This window comes from Trachinotus anak, unplaced genomic scaffold (assembly GCF_046630095.1).
Source record: "Trachinotus anak isolate AG129_WGS33_773 ecotype Australia unplaced genomic scaffold, CSIRO_AGI_Tana_v1 ptg000005l, whole genome shotgun sequence".
Lineage (NCBI taxonomy): Eukaryota > Metazoa > Chordata > Actinopteri > Carangiformes > Carangidae > Trachinotus > Trachinotus anak.
Window position 1 is genome coordinate 22,076,692 of NW_027273856.1, and position 14,879 is coordinate 22,091,570.

Below are 14,879 nucleotides of genomic sequence, written 5' to 3' on the forward strand. Positions count from 1 at the left end.
TTAATAACTCAGCTACTAAAAATATATATGTCTTACTAGAAAGTGAGAAAGCCGTAAGCATTCATAAATAATTACTAAGAACTGCATTATTACTAAATCTCTCGTGGTGTAGCAGTTTGCGAATTTTCGTGACTCCTAGAACTTTTTCGGTTTGAGTCTTGTGCTCCTGCTAGGGACACCCATGCTGAACAGGTCAAAGGGAAGCAACCAGACAAAGTGTGAGCCCCTGGTCCATCAGGTAGAGGGTTGGGCTGAGGGCTGATAACCCTCTCCTCTGAAACCGCATCATTGCAGAAACCAGAAGTTTCCAAATCTAGTTGACACTGTGGCTACACTTCACAATAGGAGAGACCCCATGGCGCAGGGGGACCAAAGCTGATAGGATCCAATGGGACCCGATGGGACCCGATGGGACCTGATGGGACCCGACAGGGGCTGACGGGTCAGGCTGAGTTCGGACAAAAATTTGGTGAATGATGTTTGTGTTGATGTTTGATGGTCATTTCCAAGTTGCCCACTAATTTGTAATAAGGTTAAACAGCCAAGCCTTGACCATGGTAACAAAAACTGTGTGATGGGGTAACACAAACTCAAAACAGAATGCCTGACGGTTTCATGTCAGCACTGTTACTACTCTCGGATACAGGTTTGGTTCAGAGAGAAATACATGGCCAGAGCCTCACTCTAGTCTCAAGAGCCTACCCCATTTAAAAACAAATTTTGACAAGTCAGACAAAGGTGAGATTTATATCAGGACCAACTGGTTGTTTTGGCAAACGTATGTCTGGTTAACTGCACCACCTCAGTTAAAGAGAAGAACACAGCCGTTTCCCAGAGCTTTTTTATGGGAACTTCCAGCGTTGTCTCCCACGCAGTGGATGAGACAGTCCCAAACTGGGCTACACGGAGCCACTAACTAACAGTATTAAACTGAAACAAATGAATAACTTTTTTTTTGCAGCTACATGCGTGCACACAAACATGCAGACATGTGAGAGACTCTGCAGATCTATTTATGGATTTGTACCAGGGTGACTCCTGTTCCTATTGAGAAAACAAGCCGATCATTTTCACAGCTATGTGTCAAATTACCACTCAGTCTCTCCCTTTCTGTTAGTGGCTGGTTTTACACTGCAACAATCAGTCTGTCTTCCAGCACCGGCCCAGGTCCAGCTGGCCAAACTATTTACTCTACCAGGCATAAACACTTAAGATTAGGGATGAATCTGATTTATTGCTCCAGCCAGCCAGTTGTTTGGCATCTGATGTCACACAAAACTCTCTCTGTGATTGGTTTGTTCTACAAGTATGAATTATTATTATTGTGTTGCCTAATAATCAAGAGGATTGAGTTTTGCTTATGGCTGCTATTCATAATCTCTAAAAGCAACATGGTCTGCAGATGTCTCACACTGAAAACTAGACACTCACTCAAGTTTTCCTCTAACACAAATACACAAACAGCACAAATACACAAATGTGGACATGCATGCCCACACACATTTTTTTTCTCCATCTCGCTTTATCTCTTTTGCTCTCTTTCACACACACAGACACACACATCGCTGTTTCTCACAGTCTTGTCCTGCTGTTGTTTGATTTACTCTGTGACCTCTGACCCTGGCTGGGCTGAGCTGGATGGACTCTTGGCCCTGCTGCTGCGCCAACTGGTTCATCTCCAACATAACCCCACTGGACTTTAGTGTGTGTGTGTGTGTGTGTGTGTGTGTGTGTGTGTGTGTTTATGTGTGTATGTGTCTGTATGTGTGTGTCTGTCAAAGTGTCATTTGACAAGATCCTAAACCCCAAATTGCCCCAGATGACTGTTCCATCAGTGTATGAGTGGGATGTATGTATGTGTGTGTGTGAATAAGTGAACGTGGCATGTATTGTAAAGCGCTCTAAGACTAGGACTGCACTATATAAATGCAGACCATTTATCATTTAGATACACATCTTCACATTGGATCAGTTCTAACTGATAATCAGGAAGTGTAAAACATTTCCTATGTCACTCTGGGATCCAAAAAACACATTTCTTTTATGTGTAATAACTTTCTGGTGTTTTGACTTTGTATAATTATAACAAGCATGCTGTTATTCTATCATATTTTTGTATTATTGTCTGTGCTTGTGTCTTTTAAGGCCTGAGTTACCTGCTGCTTCAAAATGAGAGTTAAACTAAATTAAATCTTCATGAACTTTGACACAAATTAAAACCTCTTGTTAGTGCCACACCCATAATTCCATTGTTTTACAAGCTGCTAAATGACCTTTTGGTGCTATTCATTTCCTGTTGTAGTGAAGCCCAAATCAATTAAAGATGGCAACAGTGATGTGACTCCATCCGACCTTGGCTTGTGAAAATACCCACGCATGAGCCTGAGTACATAACAGTGAGAAAGGAAAAACTTTTGTTCATTAAAACACTAGATGATAAAAGTACCTCACACAGAAAGAATGTTGCAATAATTAACTAATTCATTTCATTATATGGTTCTTTTTAAACTAAAAACTAATAATGTGTGTAAATAATTTGAATAAACTGTCTTGAATTCGATGGAGCTTCCTTCATAGCCCACTTTAGCCTGCTTGTTTTTCACAACGCAATTTCTTGACCATCTATTTTGTGTCAGATTTTGGACAGGCTTCTTCATGGTGGCTATTCCAGATTTGATTTGTTTCATTTAGAAAACCATATCCTCTTGGCACTTATTTTTATTTTACATTCTAACTTTAAATATAAAAAATAAAATATAAAACCCTTAAATTATTTCAAATAGTGTGCATCTACAGAAACATCAGCACATTGTTGATTTATCATGGTGTCTATCTGTCTCTCTCCAATGTAAACCAGTGTGTGAAAAGCTAAAACAAAACAACGTGGCTATAGATATAATAGCCTTCTGGACTGTAAGAAATAACCAAATCTGCAGTAAATAAATCTGTCAGCACTTCTTTGAACAGATAAATCAGAACGGAATCTTTTTTTCTCCATATTTCTTTGATGGCTTTTTTTTAAAAGTCGTAACTGTGGTATTTTGCTAAACTTAAGTGTCATCTTTGAAGGCAGTCCATAACTTTGAGTTTTTAAACAGATGTGGGATTAACCTTGTTTTACGGCCTACGCCTGACACATACAGTCTCAGTTCTGAATTAATAACGATACATGATGTTGCTTACCAAGTTCTTAAAACAATATTTACATTATGTGAAATTTACTTTAGCTTTCTTGCCGAGTGTTAGGTGATTGATACCACTCTTATATCCACATGGTAAATATGTGGCAGTTAGCCAACAATTAGCTTAGCTTAGCATAAGCTAAGCTACGGGGGAAACAGCTGGCCCTGTGTCCAAAGGTAACAAAACCAAAAGCCAACCAGCACCTCTTGAGCTCACAAACAAAAAACATGTAAATAAGGGATTTCTTGACAGAGCAGACAAGACCAGGCTAGGTGTTCCCTCCTTCTTCCAGTGTTTATGCAAAGCTAGGCTAATGGGAAGCAGGCTGCAGCTTGGTGTAAAGCGCACAGACATGAGAGTGATATCAATCTTCTCATCTAACTCTCAGCAAGGAAGCAAATACTATTTCCTTCAATTTGTGCTCCATCACTTGTGAATGTAGCTTGAACTGAAATTGAATGGACATACCGTGTCTTACAGTATTACATGAATAAGCTTGTGTTTTCAGGCACATTGGGACACACTGCTCAGCCTACCTGTTCAGACGCTACAGTACTTTAAAGCACCATAGTAACACACCTCCTAAGCGGCCTGAGTTATTGGGTTAGCTCTTTTCCTTGTTGTGCAACACACTAAACGCCTCAATCCCTTGTTCTCAGTTCCCTTTAAGCCCTTGATAAGGAAGTGAACTGATTTTTTTGTCCTTTCCAACGAGAGTGACCTGAAAAGGGAGATGGGGGAGGTATATGTTACAGTACAATAGCTGGTAAATCTCTCCACAGTAACCACACCAGAGAACTGAGCACATGCTTATGGAGGGAGGCTAATCAGCTTTCTGCAGATGGGTTAATGTCCTTACAGTGGCTGAGAGGGGGGGCTATATTTAGTGTCCACTCTCTCCCTCTTAACAGGGGATAACATTGGCCCTGTTCTCCTCTCCGTAGCTCATCTCTCTCTCTGCTTAAATTCGTCAAGACGCCAGTACAGGCAAAGATGAAAGGAAATGAATGAGGATAAAAAAAAAAAAAAAACAGAGGGTCAAGATCGGTGTAATGACTGTGACACAGTCAGTAAACAGACTAATCAGATACAAGTAACAAGAGAGCTGCACAGATCAAAGCTTATTAAAGAAATATTGTTTGGACAAAGAAACAAGGTTGAAAAAAAAGATAAAGAGGAGAGGAAAAGATAGGGTGACAAAGGGACTGACAGCAGAGAGTAAAAAAAGAGGAAAAAGATCATGAGAGAGGGAGACTAAGTAAAATATTTATTCTCAGTGTCAGCAGGGAAAGTGACATCTGGAGGCTGAGGCCTACGGGCATTAGAGTGATGCAGACCTGGAGCCAGTCTGCTCAGTCAGTTACCATGTGTCCCTGGAGACCAAGGCTCTGCTGGTAGTAAGGTCTGTGCATATTCATGATCTACCTGCTGTTGCAAGTGCACACCAGGCTAATGAGGTCTGGCAAATAACACGATGACGGTCGCCGCCAGTTGCTGATGCCCGTCGGTGACGTCTCTTGGAGGGGAAATCCGTCACGTTCAGCTGTCACTTGCTGGCAGCAACAATCATGCCCGCTGGGATCATGTGGGTACCTTAGGACATTGACCTGATGAAGACTCTTCCTCTGTCTGTCAAAGTCTGGGCACCAGATCTAAATGCCAGAGCTGTTCACCTAAGCTAAACTGTTGTAACTTAGTGAGGTGAAGCGTCTACGAAGCAACATGTAGGTTGTTATTGTGGCTGGTAGTGAGTGTGACAGAAGTGATGAAAAAAAAAAATAAAAAAACTGAAGTGAAAAACTCTTGTCTGATAGTCTTTTTTTGTTTTTAATTATCAAGTCAATGAACTTGAACACAATTATCAGATCATTACTTTCATGTCCACACAGGATGGCAGTTAAAAACACATAGAACAGTGAAACAATCTCTTTGGAGCAACAGAAATCCATATGAAACAACTCAGAGCACAGATTAGGTGAACATAAGTTAAGTCTACACCTCGATGTAACCACTGTGTCCACCTGCACTGCTGCACATCGGCCAAAACAAAACACAAATTTGCATACACCACAAAAAAAAAAACCAAAAACAAACAAAAAAAAAAACTCTTAGACTCAAAGACACAGCTCTGAATCTGCCTGCTACACCAGCGGAACACATACTGTACAAAAATAGAGATTGATAGAAAAATAGGAGCTCTGACATGTTTGAGAGAATATACTGAGTCTGTTGCACTTGTAAAGCTGAAAATTTACACCTGTTATTTTCATGATCACCTCAAAAAATCATAGCTCTTTGCCAGTTTGCCTTATTGCTATTCAAATATCCATGTGATTGTCTTTATCTGCACTCTACAGTTTTTTTTTTAACATTCTTTCCTCATTGTGTGGTAATTTTTCTGTGCTAAATGCAGCCAAATTTCCATACATCTCCAGCTTTGACTCTTTGTTTTTGTTTTTTTTGGAAAGTGAGGATGAAAGATTGTACATTAGCCAATGTTCATTGACCTTACATCATCTCTGAAGCTTTTCTGGCTCCATGCATGAAGTATCTGCCGGGCCTGTGACTCTGCCAGTTGTATGCTTGTACATTGCTGCATACACAGTCCAACCTCCACCCCTCTGACAAACACACAGCTTGTTGTATCAGCATGAGGTCTGCAGATATTTGCAGACACCAGCACAGGGGATGCATATCCTGAACCTTCTCTATTTTTTTTTTTTTTTTACCCATGGAACACAACAGTACATACAGTATGTCAAAATGCCTTTGTACACAAAATATGTCAAAAAAAGGATAATTTTATATAAAATATTATAATTAACAGTTTTAAATATCTTAATTTTATTAAAACTTTCCGGTGTAATTTTTGAAAAATGTTTCAGAATGCATTCCAAACACATTGCATATCTGATTTACTTTCTGTTTAATATGCTGTACATTTGAAACTTAAAGGTACCCTGTAGAGTTTATGACCACTGGTGGCGCTATGAAGCAATGTTTTTATAAGTGGGTCCCTGTTTTGTTTGCATGCATACATGGACGCACATGCACACATGCAAACATGCAGGCAGTTGTATCCCAGCATCAGTGTCACGGTGTTCTACTGACTGACAGCTGGTAACACACAAAGACGCGTACCAAAAAGGCAGTAACGAAGAGCGTGAACACAGATGTAAACAATGCGTGATTTAAAGTGTTCGAAAACATAAATGTTTTATGAGGACAGGGTGCAGTCAGCAGTTTTGGTAGACCTCATGGATACACACTGTGTGTTTTCATGAGTAACACTGACTCTAAACACAACTTTTGTTTGTTTACAAGAAAACTCCACAGGGCACCTTTAAGGAAGCTCGAGTTGTATATTTCATTGGTTTATTAATTTGCATTTTTGTTTGTGTGTACCAAAGACTAATAGAACATTTCAACTTGTATGCCATCTGATATACTTTAACAAAAAAATTGAATGTGAGGAAACAGCATTTTGAAATAGTCTTTGGAAAAAGGTTTCTCTTTCAGCAGATTATGAGATTATGTTGTTACTTCCTCTTTGGTAATCAGGATGTGCATTTGTCCAGCAGGACTGCAGATAAGAGCAGAGTCTCCAACTAAACATTATCAAAGATTGGTGCTACGGTTCCCTCGGTGTAAGAGACTTCACTCAGCGTGGGTAAACTCTCTGATCCTCGGTACATTCATCATCACCTTGAAAATGTCAATGACACAACTCAACAGCTTCCTATGATAAAGAATCACAAAATATCTCTTCCCTTTAGGCTTTATCTAGGCACTTAAAGAAAATTATTCCTGTACAGAAATAAAGCATGCATTGTTTTGTTTCTTTTTTTTTCAGAGTTCAGATAAACTTGAGTATCAAAGTAGATCTTTGGATTTGTAAACAGTATCCAGTTCCTCTTTTTGCATTGTCTGTGACGAACACACACACACATGCGCACACACACACACACACACACACACACACACACACACACACACACACACACACACACACACTTGCTGACTCCACACATGCACAACAGCACATGTAAAAGGTTGGAGGGTTGCCGCTGTTGGACCATGAATCAATATCTTCATTGCGTGATGTGTCCTCTGTTCCTCTCCATGGCTGTGCTGTATCTGAGAGTCTGTTTTGGTTTGTAATGTGAAGCGGATGTGGATAATATACTGTACATGTTCATCATCTGAAATTTGAGTTCTTGTGAGCCGTAGCTCACAACACAGGAGGAAAATATCATCATATCCAGGCTGTTGATGACTCCGAGGCTGAGCTCAACTTGTGGTTTGCTTTACCAAATCGATCTTAGCCCTGATGAAAGAACCATAAAACTGATGGGTCAGCCTCTTTCATTGGCATCTCTCCCTGTGTGCTCAGCTCCTCCATGCTGTGGCACCCTACACTGGGGAAAAGCCTTTCTCTGGCCCACTGCCTTGATCCAAGTTCTTTGTCCTCATTTCCCTTCCTTCCTTCATTCTCTTCTTTTGTCTGCGCTCTTTGTCTGATTTTGTCTCCTGTATTTCCTCATTTCCCTAAATTTCCCATCTGACTTAAGAGATACAAAGATCATCATTCATCCCTTGTAAGTGGGCATGTGTTCCACCAGTTACACAAAAGTGCATGAATGTACACAAGCTTTAGTTACAGGGCAACCAGGTGGCATACATGGGATGCTGCGGAGGAGTAAGGTACTGCTGAGGAGGTGAGGGAGGACAGGGGTAGACCGGCTGAATCTGCGCTATGTAATAGTTGCTGAAGTTGCCATCAGAGACATAAGGGGCCGGCTGGTAGAAGCAGGTTACGTTGGCAGCGTTGGGAATGGCGTTCTGCTCAGCCAGGACCCGCAGCGCCAGCGACGAGATGAGGTTGAGCGTCTGACGCCTCTCGTGGCCCATCAGGCACACGGTGCTCTCCTGCACCACGTCGTACAGCGTGGCCAGATACTCATACTTCCTGTCCTCTAGGTCTACAAAGTGGTTCTGCAGGTAGGACTCCAGCTTCCTCCTCTGCTCACTCACATCAGGAAAGTCTATGAAGAACCGTGAGCACATGTAGCGCTGCAGTAGTTTCATCTCAACATCTGAAGCTGCATGGAAACCCCGCACCAGGAGGTGGCAGTACTTCAGCAAGCCCCCTCCTCGGATCTCCTCGGGACTCCGCGTGCAGATGAGGCGCTTGCGCAGGTGGTCGAGGGCGGTGGGGAAGTCGCCATAGACGCTCTCCCCGAGGATCGTTGGGTGGAAAGTGGCAGCCATTGGATGCTCTGAGCACTCATAGAAGAGGAGAAGTGAGTCCAGCCGGATCTGGAAGGAGTCCACGCTGAACTCAAACTGCCGTCGAAGAGAGTCCACAAACTTAAGCTCCACATTTTTGCCACGATTGTTGGAGAGGGAGATGAGACTCCAGCGGTCGGAGTCATTACACACCTTCACCATCTTTTGCACATAGGCTTCCTAAAAACACATAAATGAAGAATTAGGTGTCATCACCAAATGCATCTCAGATTTTTGCTGGGTATAAGTCAATGTGAGTGAAAAAAGTGAAGACAGGGTTGGAACAGAGGGAGCAGACAGGCCTGTTATCCATTATACATACAGAAAATAAATCTAGTTTTGGTCATGTGTTCTCTATCCTCCATCTGTCACTTGTGAAATACTCAAAAAGCACTGCAGCAGAATAAAAGTAAATAATAGGCTTAACTGGCCCAGAATTATTTTGATTCTTGAGGCCCACTCGTCTGTTAACCAATTCCTCCTCTGTGTCTTTTCCTTCCTCTCTCACACCTGTAATACAGTGTTACCTCCAGCAGCACTGCATCAAAGGCTTATGTCTTATTTCTCTAAAACTGATAGTAGACCTGCTCATCACACAGTTGTTTGGTTTCATAATTAGGTTCGCTAAAGATTGCACTGTGGTTCTCACAGAGATTGTCTTGATAAAAAAAATATTAAAAACCAGTCTTAGTTTGAGCAGACTCCAACAGCCGGACGTTAATGCAATTTGCAGCAGATAAAAATCTGGGTTTGGTCTGTTAGTTATCGTGTTTTGCTGATCACATCTGTTGGTGGGCCATTAGTAGCCTGGGTAGTCCTTGGTATCCAGGTAACTGAGGGCCGACTGATTAATGTGGATCTGACTCCAATTGGATTAGACAGAATCCTCTTTGAATTGGAAACCAACCTTTTTACTATTTGAAGGCTTATATCTCTGTGCTGGTTGGATGTATTCATGGCAGAGCTCGATTTTAGGTTTTGTAAGATTTTGTTAAATTTAGTTTAAAAACATTTGCAAACAGAGGACACATGCGTTGACTGGGAAATGCAAATAACTTCAGCTGTGTGAGGTTTGTAATTACAGTGAGTGTAGAGGAAAGTAAGAGGGAGGGAGAGAAAAGAAGGCTCTGCAACAATTAAGTCTTTCCTGGGAGGTTTGAAAGCCTGAAAAGTTTGAGGCAAAATGTCAATTCCGCAGTGAAAAGAATGAGATGAATATTCTGTATGAGTTACAACTTCATACACTACCTTTAAGGTCACTGGTGTGATCTTTTCTTTGTTCACGCCCTCGGGCAGGAAGTCTAGAAGAGAGTCCAGAACTATATCTTTCACTATCTGAAACTCCATCTCTCCTTTCAGCTCGGCGCAGAATATTAAGTCGAGGTCCTTCCATCCCAGACCGCTGTCCTCATGCAGGACGTAGCTGGCCGCGGAGCCGTTCAGGCGCACCTCCCGGACATGTATCCGCTTCTCCTCCATGCGGCTCCGGACCACCTTGACGATATCTCTTGGCTTCATCTCCAGAGTAGGGAAGCTCCACCGGCCGTGGATGGGGATGGAGCCGGTGAGGATGGTGTCCAGCCGCTGCACTTGCTCCCAGTTGAGCACGCTGAGGTTGATGCTCTCCTCGTCCGAGCAGCTGTCGGCCGCAGCTGACTCAACAGTCTCGTCCATGTTGATCAGAGGTAGTACACGACAAAACTTTCCACCAACTCCTGTTGGAGCAGTGGCATCAGCTAGCTGCAACCTCCTGTAAAAACTGACCCGCTGGAACTGAACTCTATCATAACATCAAGATGCCGAACGACTGGGCATCTCTACGCATGGCGGAAAGAACTAGTTGGGCGGTGTAATGCTTGCCCTACTTCTTACATAAAGTCTGCACTCCAGACAAATTCAATTCATGAGCTTTCCAGGCGCGAGGCTTAGTCACTGTCCGGCATCTGCTGCCCCGCTGCGCGCTCCTCTCCGGCTCTGTCGCCAAACTCTGGGAAGAAGACACCAACTGTTGCGGTCGAAGCGACTGTTCCTCACAGCGTCAGCTTTTCAGTATGTCCGAAAGACTTATCGACGCATCCATCGCTCCCGGAAAAACGTTTGATCCACCGCAGATTTGTTTTTTTTTTTTGTTTTTTTTTCTTTACTTCTGTCTTCTTTGGCTCACCTTTACGCACAGAATTTAGCTCTTCCCTGCTGCGCAACAACAACTTAACGCACCGTTTTAAGACTGTCACACTTCTCAACTCCACACCTACTTTCAGAAAGTGGTGTATGGCTGCTTATCCATTACATTTTGGCCGTTTGACGCTCGTTGATACTGCGTGATGCCACAGAGGTCCCACTGCACAGCTGCTGGAGAAGTTGTGAACGGTGCGTTTCCAGTCTGACGAGCGTTGGGGCGGGTCGGTTTGATTGACAACCCACACTTACTAATAGCTGCCACCACTTCCTATGCTGGAGCTACTTTGAGTGGCTGCAACCCCGGAGATTGAGGCGGGTCTGGAGAGTGGGCGTTACAAAGGAAGAGAAAGAGTCCGGTTGGACGCTGACCCTTAACCAAAAACCTTCCTCGCTCAGATTCGACTTCTTTTGCACTCCTTCTCCCGAAATGCCCACTTATGTCAACACATGTCAACGGATGCAGCCGCCCTCCACTCTTCCTGCATCATGCATTATCAATAGACGAGCTAAACAACTCCAATATCACTGCAGTGCAGATAAACTCACTCAGGAAGGTGTGCAGCTTATTTAATACATGTCCAATAGTTCTCAATATTTTCAAATGAAGAAGAGTGCATTTACCTGGTCAGACAATCACGTAGGAATAATTTGATTAATACACAATGTCTGTCTCATTGAAATCATAAACACTGAGCAGCAAATCGATTGCAATTCACCTCGAATAACATCATCACAAATTTAACAAATGTAAATCATTTCGCTCTTGCATTACAGTTTCCCAGGAGTCTCATTATTCACAGGTGGGGGTGGGGAATGCACACACGCCCTCTAGGGGTGGGTTTGTTTCATCATTTGGCCCTGCAGCCATTTGCAACAATTTTTCAATCTGGGTTAGTTTGCAAACTTTCAACAAAATTGCAGGAAACTTTTGCAAGTATCTAACCTGCAGAGTATATCTCATGTAGAATACGCTTGATCATCCATTTGAAAAGATTTCGTCTCAGATATGTAAGATGTTCAGTAAGCTGTCAGTCTGTCAGTAAGTAGGGTAGAGGCCATAGAGTCTCTGCAGGCTAGTTGTCACTGCGAATCTATAAGAGCAGAGCTTGGCGTATATATCTGCGTCACTGCAGACGAGCCCATAAACCAGCTTACCACAGATTACCCCGTACGTGCAGTGAGACACACGTTCACACAGACAGACACACACACACAGGGATGTGCAGAGGGACTTGTGCATGCACACTCACAACTCTGTAGATACTTTAAGGCAGCTGCCATTTTAAGGTATCGATAAACTGCTTTGTGCATGCTCAGATCACAACACATTGAGAACAGACGGGAAAAAATAATGTGTGTGACAAGCAAAGTTTTTAAGAAATGTAACACAAAACCAGAAGTGTCAAACAAATGTCTTATAAATATTTGAACAATCTGGTGGAATAACTGAGTTGCAGAAAAACCAGGAATGAAGGGCTATTTTTGCAAAAAAAAAAAAAAAACCCTCGATATTTATAGTTTCAAGATATCTGGATGCCTCTGTGAATAAGTTCTGCAGCTGATAACACCTTATCTGTTAAGCCTTTGAGCCATAAAGACTCAGATATCACATGCATTCCCATAAACGTACTGCATCATTTCACATTATAACATGAAGCATTTAGGTCAACTTTACGGTCACTAATTTTACTATAACTGGGATTCATTTGAAGTGTGTGGGAGCTATTTTCACTTCTTGTTATTGCTTCTTATCTGCCTGTGTTTGGGTAAAGAGTGACCGATGTAACTAAACAGAAGTCAGAAAATTTAAAATGACAGTACATTTCAGAGCAATTCAGACTTTAACTTTCTTAGAGCTGAGTTACAGACTGCAGACAGTGCAGCTCTGTAGGTTCACACAAAGACAGCAGGTCAGTCTTACTCTTCACTTTCCCCATTCACCAACTGGCTCAATGTCAGGCTTACAGCCGTGGATACTTACCATGAAGCAGCTACTTACCTGACCTCTGACTTGTCAAGTGGATGACACCGGCTTGGTTTCCAGTGTCTGACGACATCAGAGGATTGGCGAGGGGATTTCCGCCAGACCCCTTTGCCAGGCTGTCAAACCAGTGGCAACATATGGAAACAAATTTGTGTCTGTATGCATGCATCTCCACATGCATGTATTATATCTGTATCTGTATATCTGCATTAATATGTATGCAGCTCACACTTTGGTTTATTTTGTGCAACTACTCACAAACTGCAAATGAAGCAGAAAGCTTCATTCAAAAAGTCAGACATAGACACGGGCAACATGTGCTTTGGGCCTCCTGCTTCCTGCTCACATCCAAAGTATCTCTTTCCCCGCCTTCACTCTCCATCTTTCACTATTAATCCTGTATTCCCTCCCTCTATCCTTTGCCACTCTTCCTTTTTTTTTGCTCATCCTCTTTTCCGTCCCCTTTTTCCAACATTCCCACACATGAAAGTTCATTAAGAGATTACAGTGAGCCCGTTAGCCGAATGTGCCTCCATGCTCTTCCTCCTTCCCTTTCCCACCTCACTCCCTTAAAACCCTCTACTATTTTTATTCTTTGGATTTTCATTAGTAAGAAAAAATCCGTCTTTGATACCATTTTGTTCCTGCACACACTCGTACATCTAGGCTACTAGCCCCTACTTTTTCTACTGTTGTAGACTAGAGAGTAAAATAAGTCTTTCATAAATGATAAATTAAAGGAAATATAATGAGCTTTTCTTTATTTTTACTAATTTTAAACCTCCAATGTCCTGGGTTTTGTGTACAAAGCTGCCAACAGGGCGGGGATTCAACGTGATCTTTAGTTGCATGAGATGAGCTGTGTTTGGGACAAGTATTTTAATGGTCAATTACCACAAACACCCTGTGGCTATCTAGTCTGAAACCTAGCTAACCTTAGCTGACTTAAGCTAATGTTATCAGATTTAGTAGTAAATAGAGAAGCAGCTGGTTAGCCAATTTGTGTTTTTACAGTCCACATGACACCAGAGGGTGAAGTGAAGCTCGTTGGTGTCACACCTGCCAACATTTTTCCTGGGAGTCTACCGTATTTCAAGGTAAACGTCCAACATTCTCCTGTTTGTTGTTTCTCCCGGGCAACACGCAGTCCACACATACATACAGTTTCAACCCATCTGTTACCACAAACCCATAACCCAGAAAAATCTGTCGTATTTCGAACCCTAATTGGTGGCAGGAATGGTTGGTGTACACTAAGTTGAGTTCAAATGCATGAACTGTCAAATTTTATTCTAAGAGAAGAGGATAAAAAATTATTGTAATTTGTGAGTTATGTCCAAAAACATGTTTTTTGAGGTCACAGTGACCTTGATCTTTGACCTTCGACCACCAAATTCTAATTGGTTCATCTCTGAGTCAATGAGATACTTAAAGATATTTGTGCCAGATGTAATGAAATTCTCCCTGGGTGTTTCTTATATGTAGTGAAGTCACTGTGACCTTGAACTTTGACCTTTGACCATCAAAATCGAACAAGTTTATCCTTGAGTCTAAATTAATGTTTGTACCAATTCCCTCGAGGTGTTATGGAGATTTTGCAGACAGATGGATGGACGGATGAACTTGTAAACAAGGTTGCCAGCTAGCACCATTTTCTAACTGCTGCATGTATGACTACAACCAGTACAACTGTCCTCCCCGTATCTTCCATCCTGTTCCTCCCTCACTATCTACTGTCTACTCCCCTTAATGAAAACAGAAAAAAATATTAAATTCGCCACTTAACTATCATGTTCCTTGCATGACTATATCCTAAACTATTCTTGTGTATTCTATTATCACGCACTGTAAAACATGAACGCATTGTATTTGTCCTTTAAGCTGGGAGCTTTCAATTCTTATCTATCTTGTGTAAGCGCGTTTCATTATCATAATTTGCAGAAATGGTTCATCAGGATTGCAGAAATAATTGTAATCATACTAGTTCATGCTGGCTGTCTCACAATGAGTGTTGAAATTGTAATGAGTCAGCTGCAAGCAATTACCAACCTTCCTGTTCCTGCTAGTGTGCACACTCCAGCCCTTTGACACTTATACAGTACTGTAGATGTAACGCACATAGTAGCTAATGTAGCTACTGGCACTGTATCCAGGCAAAGACTAACTCCAGCAGTATTTCCAATCAGTTTTAACCCTGACCTCAGTAAGGGACGTTTGTTGACCCAAATCAACCTTGAAAAGT

The 14,879-nt window shown here is 42.1% G+C and overlaps 1 protein-coding gene across 1 annotated transcript; it reads right to left on the reverse strand.

Annotated features, from left to right (window-relative positions):
- Positions 1-7,015: 7,015 nt before the first annotated feature.
- Positions 7,016-10,857, reverse strand: LOC139621967 (terminal nucleotidyltransferase 5A-like). The gene is made up of 2 exons (XM_071478973.1): positions 9,721-10,857; positions 7,016-8,652 (listed from the first exon to the last, which is right to left on the reverse strand). The coding sequence occupies exons 1-2, from the start codon at positions 10,144-10,146 to the stop codon at positions 7,837-7,839; spliced, it is 1,242 nt and encodes a 413-aa protein (XP_071335074.1). The 5' UTR covers positions 10,147-10,857; the 3' UTR covers positions 7,016-7,836.
- Positions 10,858-14,879: the final 4,022 nt, after the last annotated feature.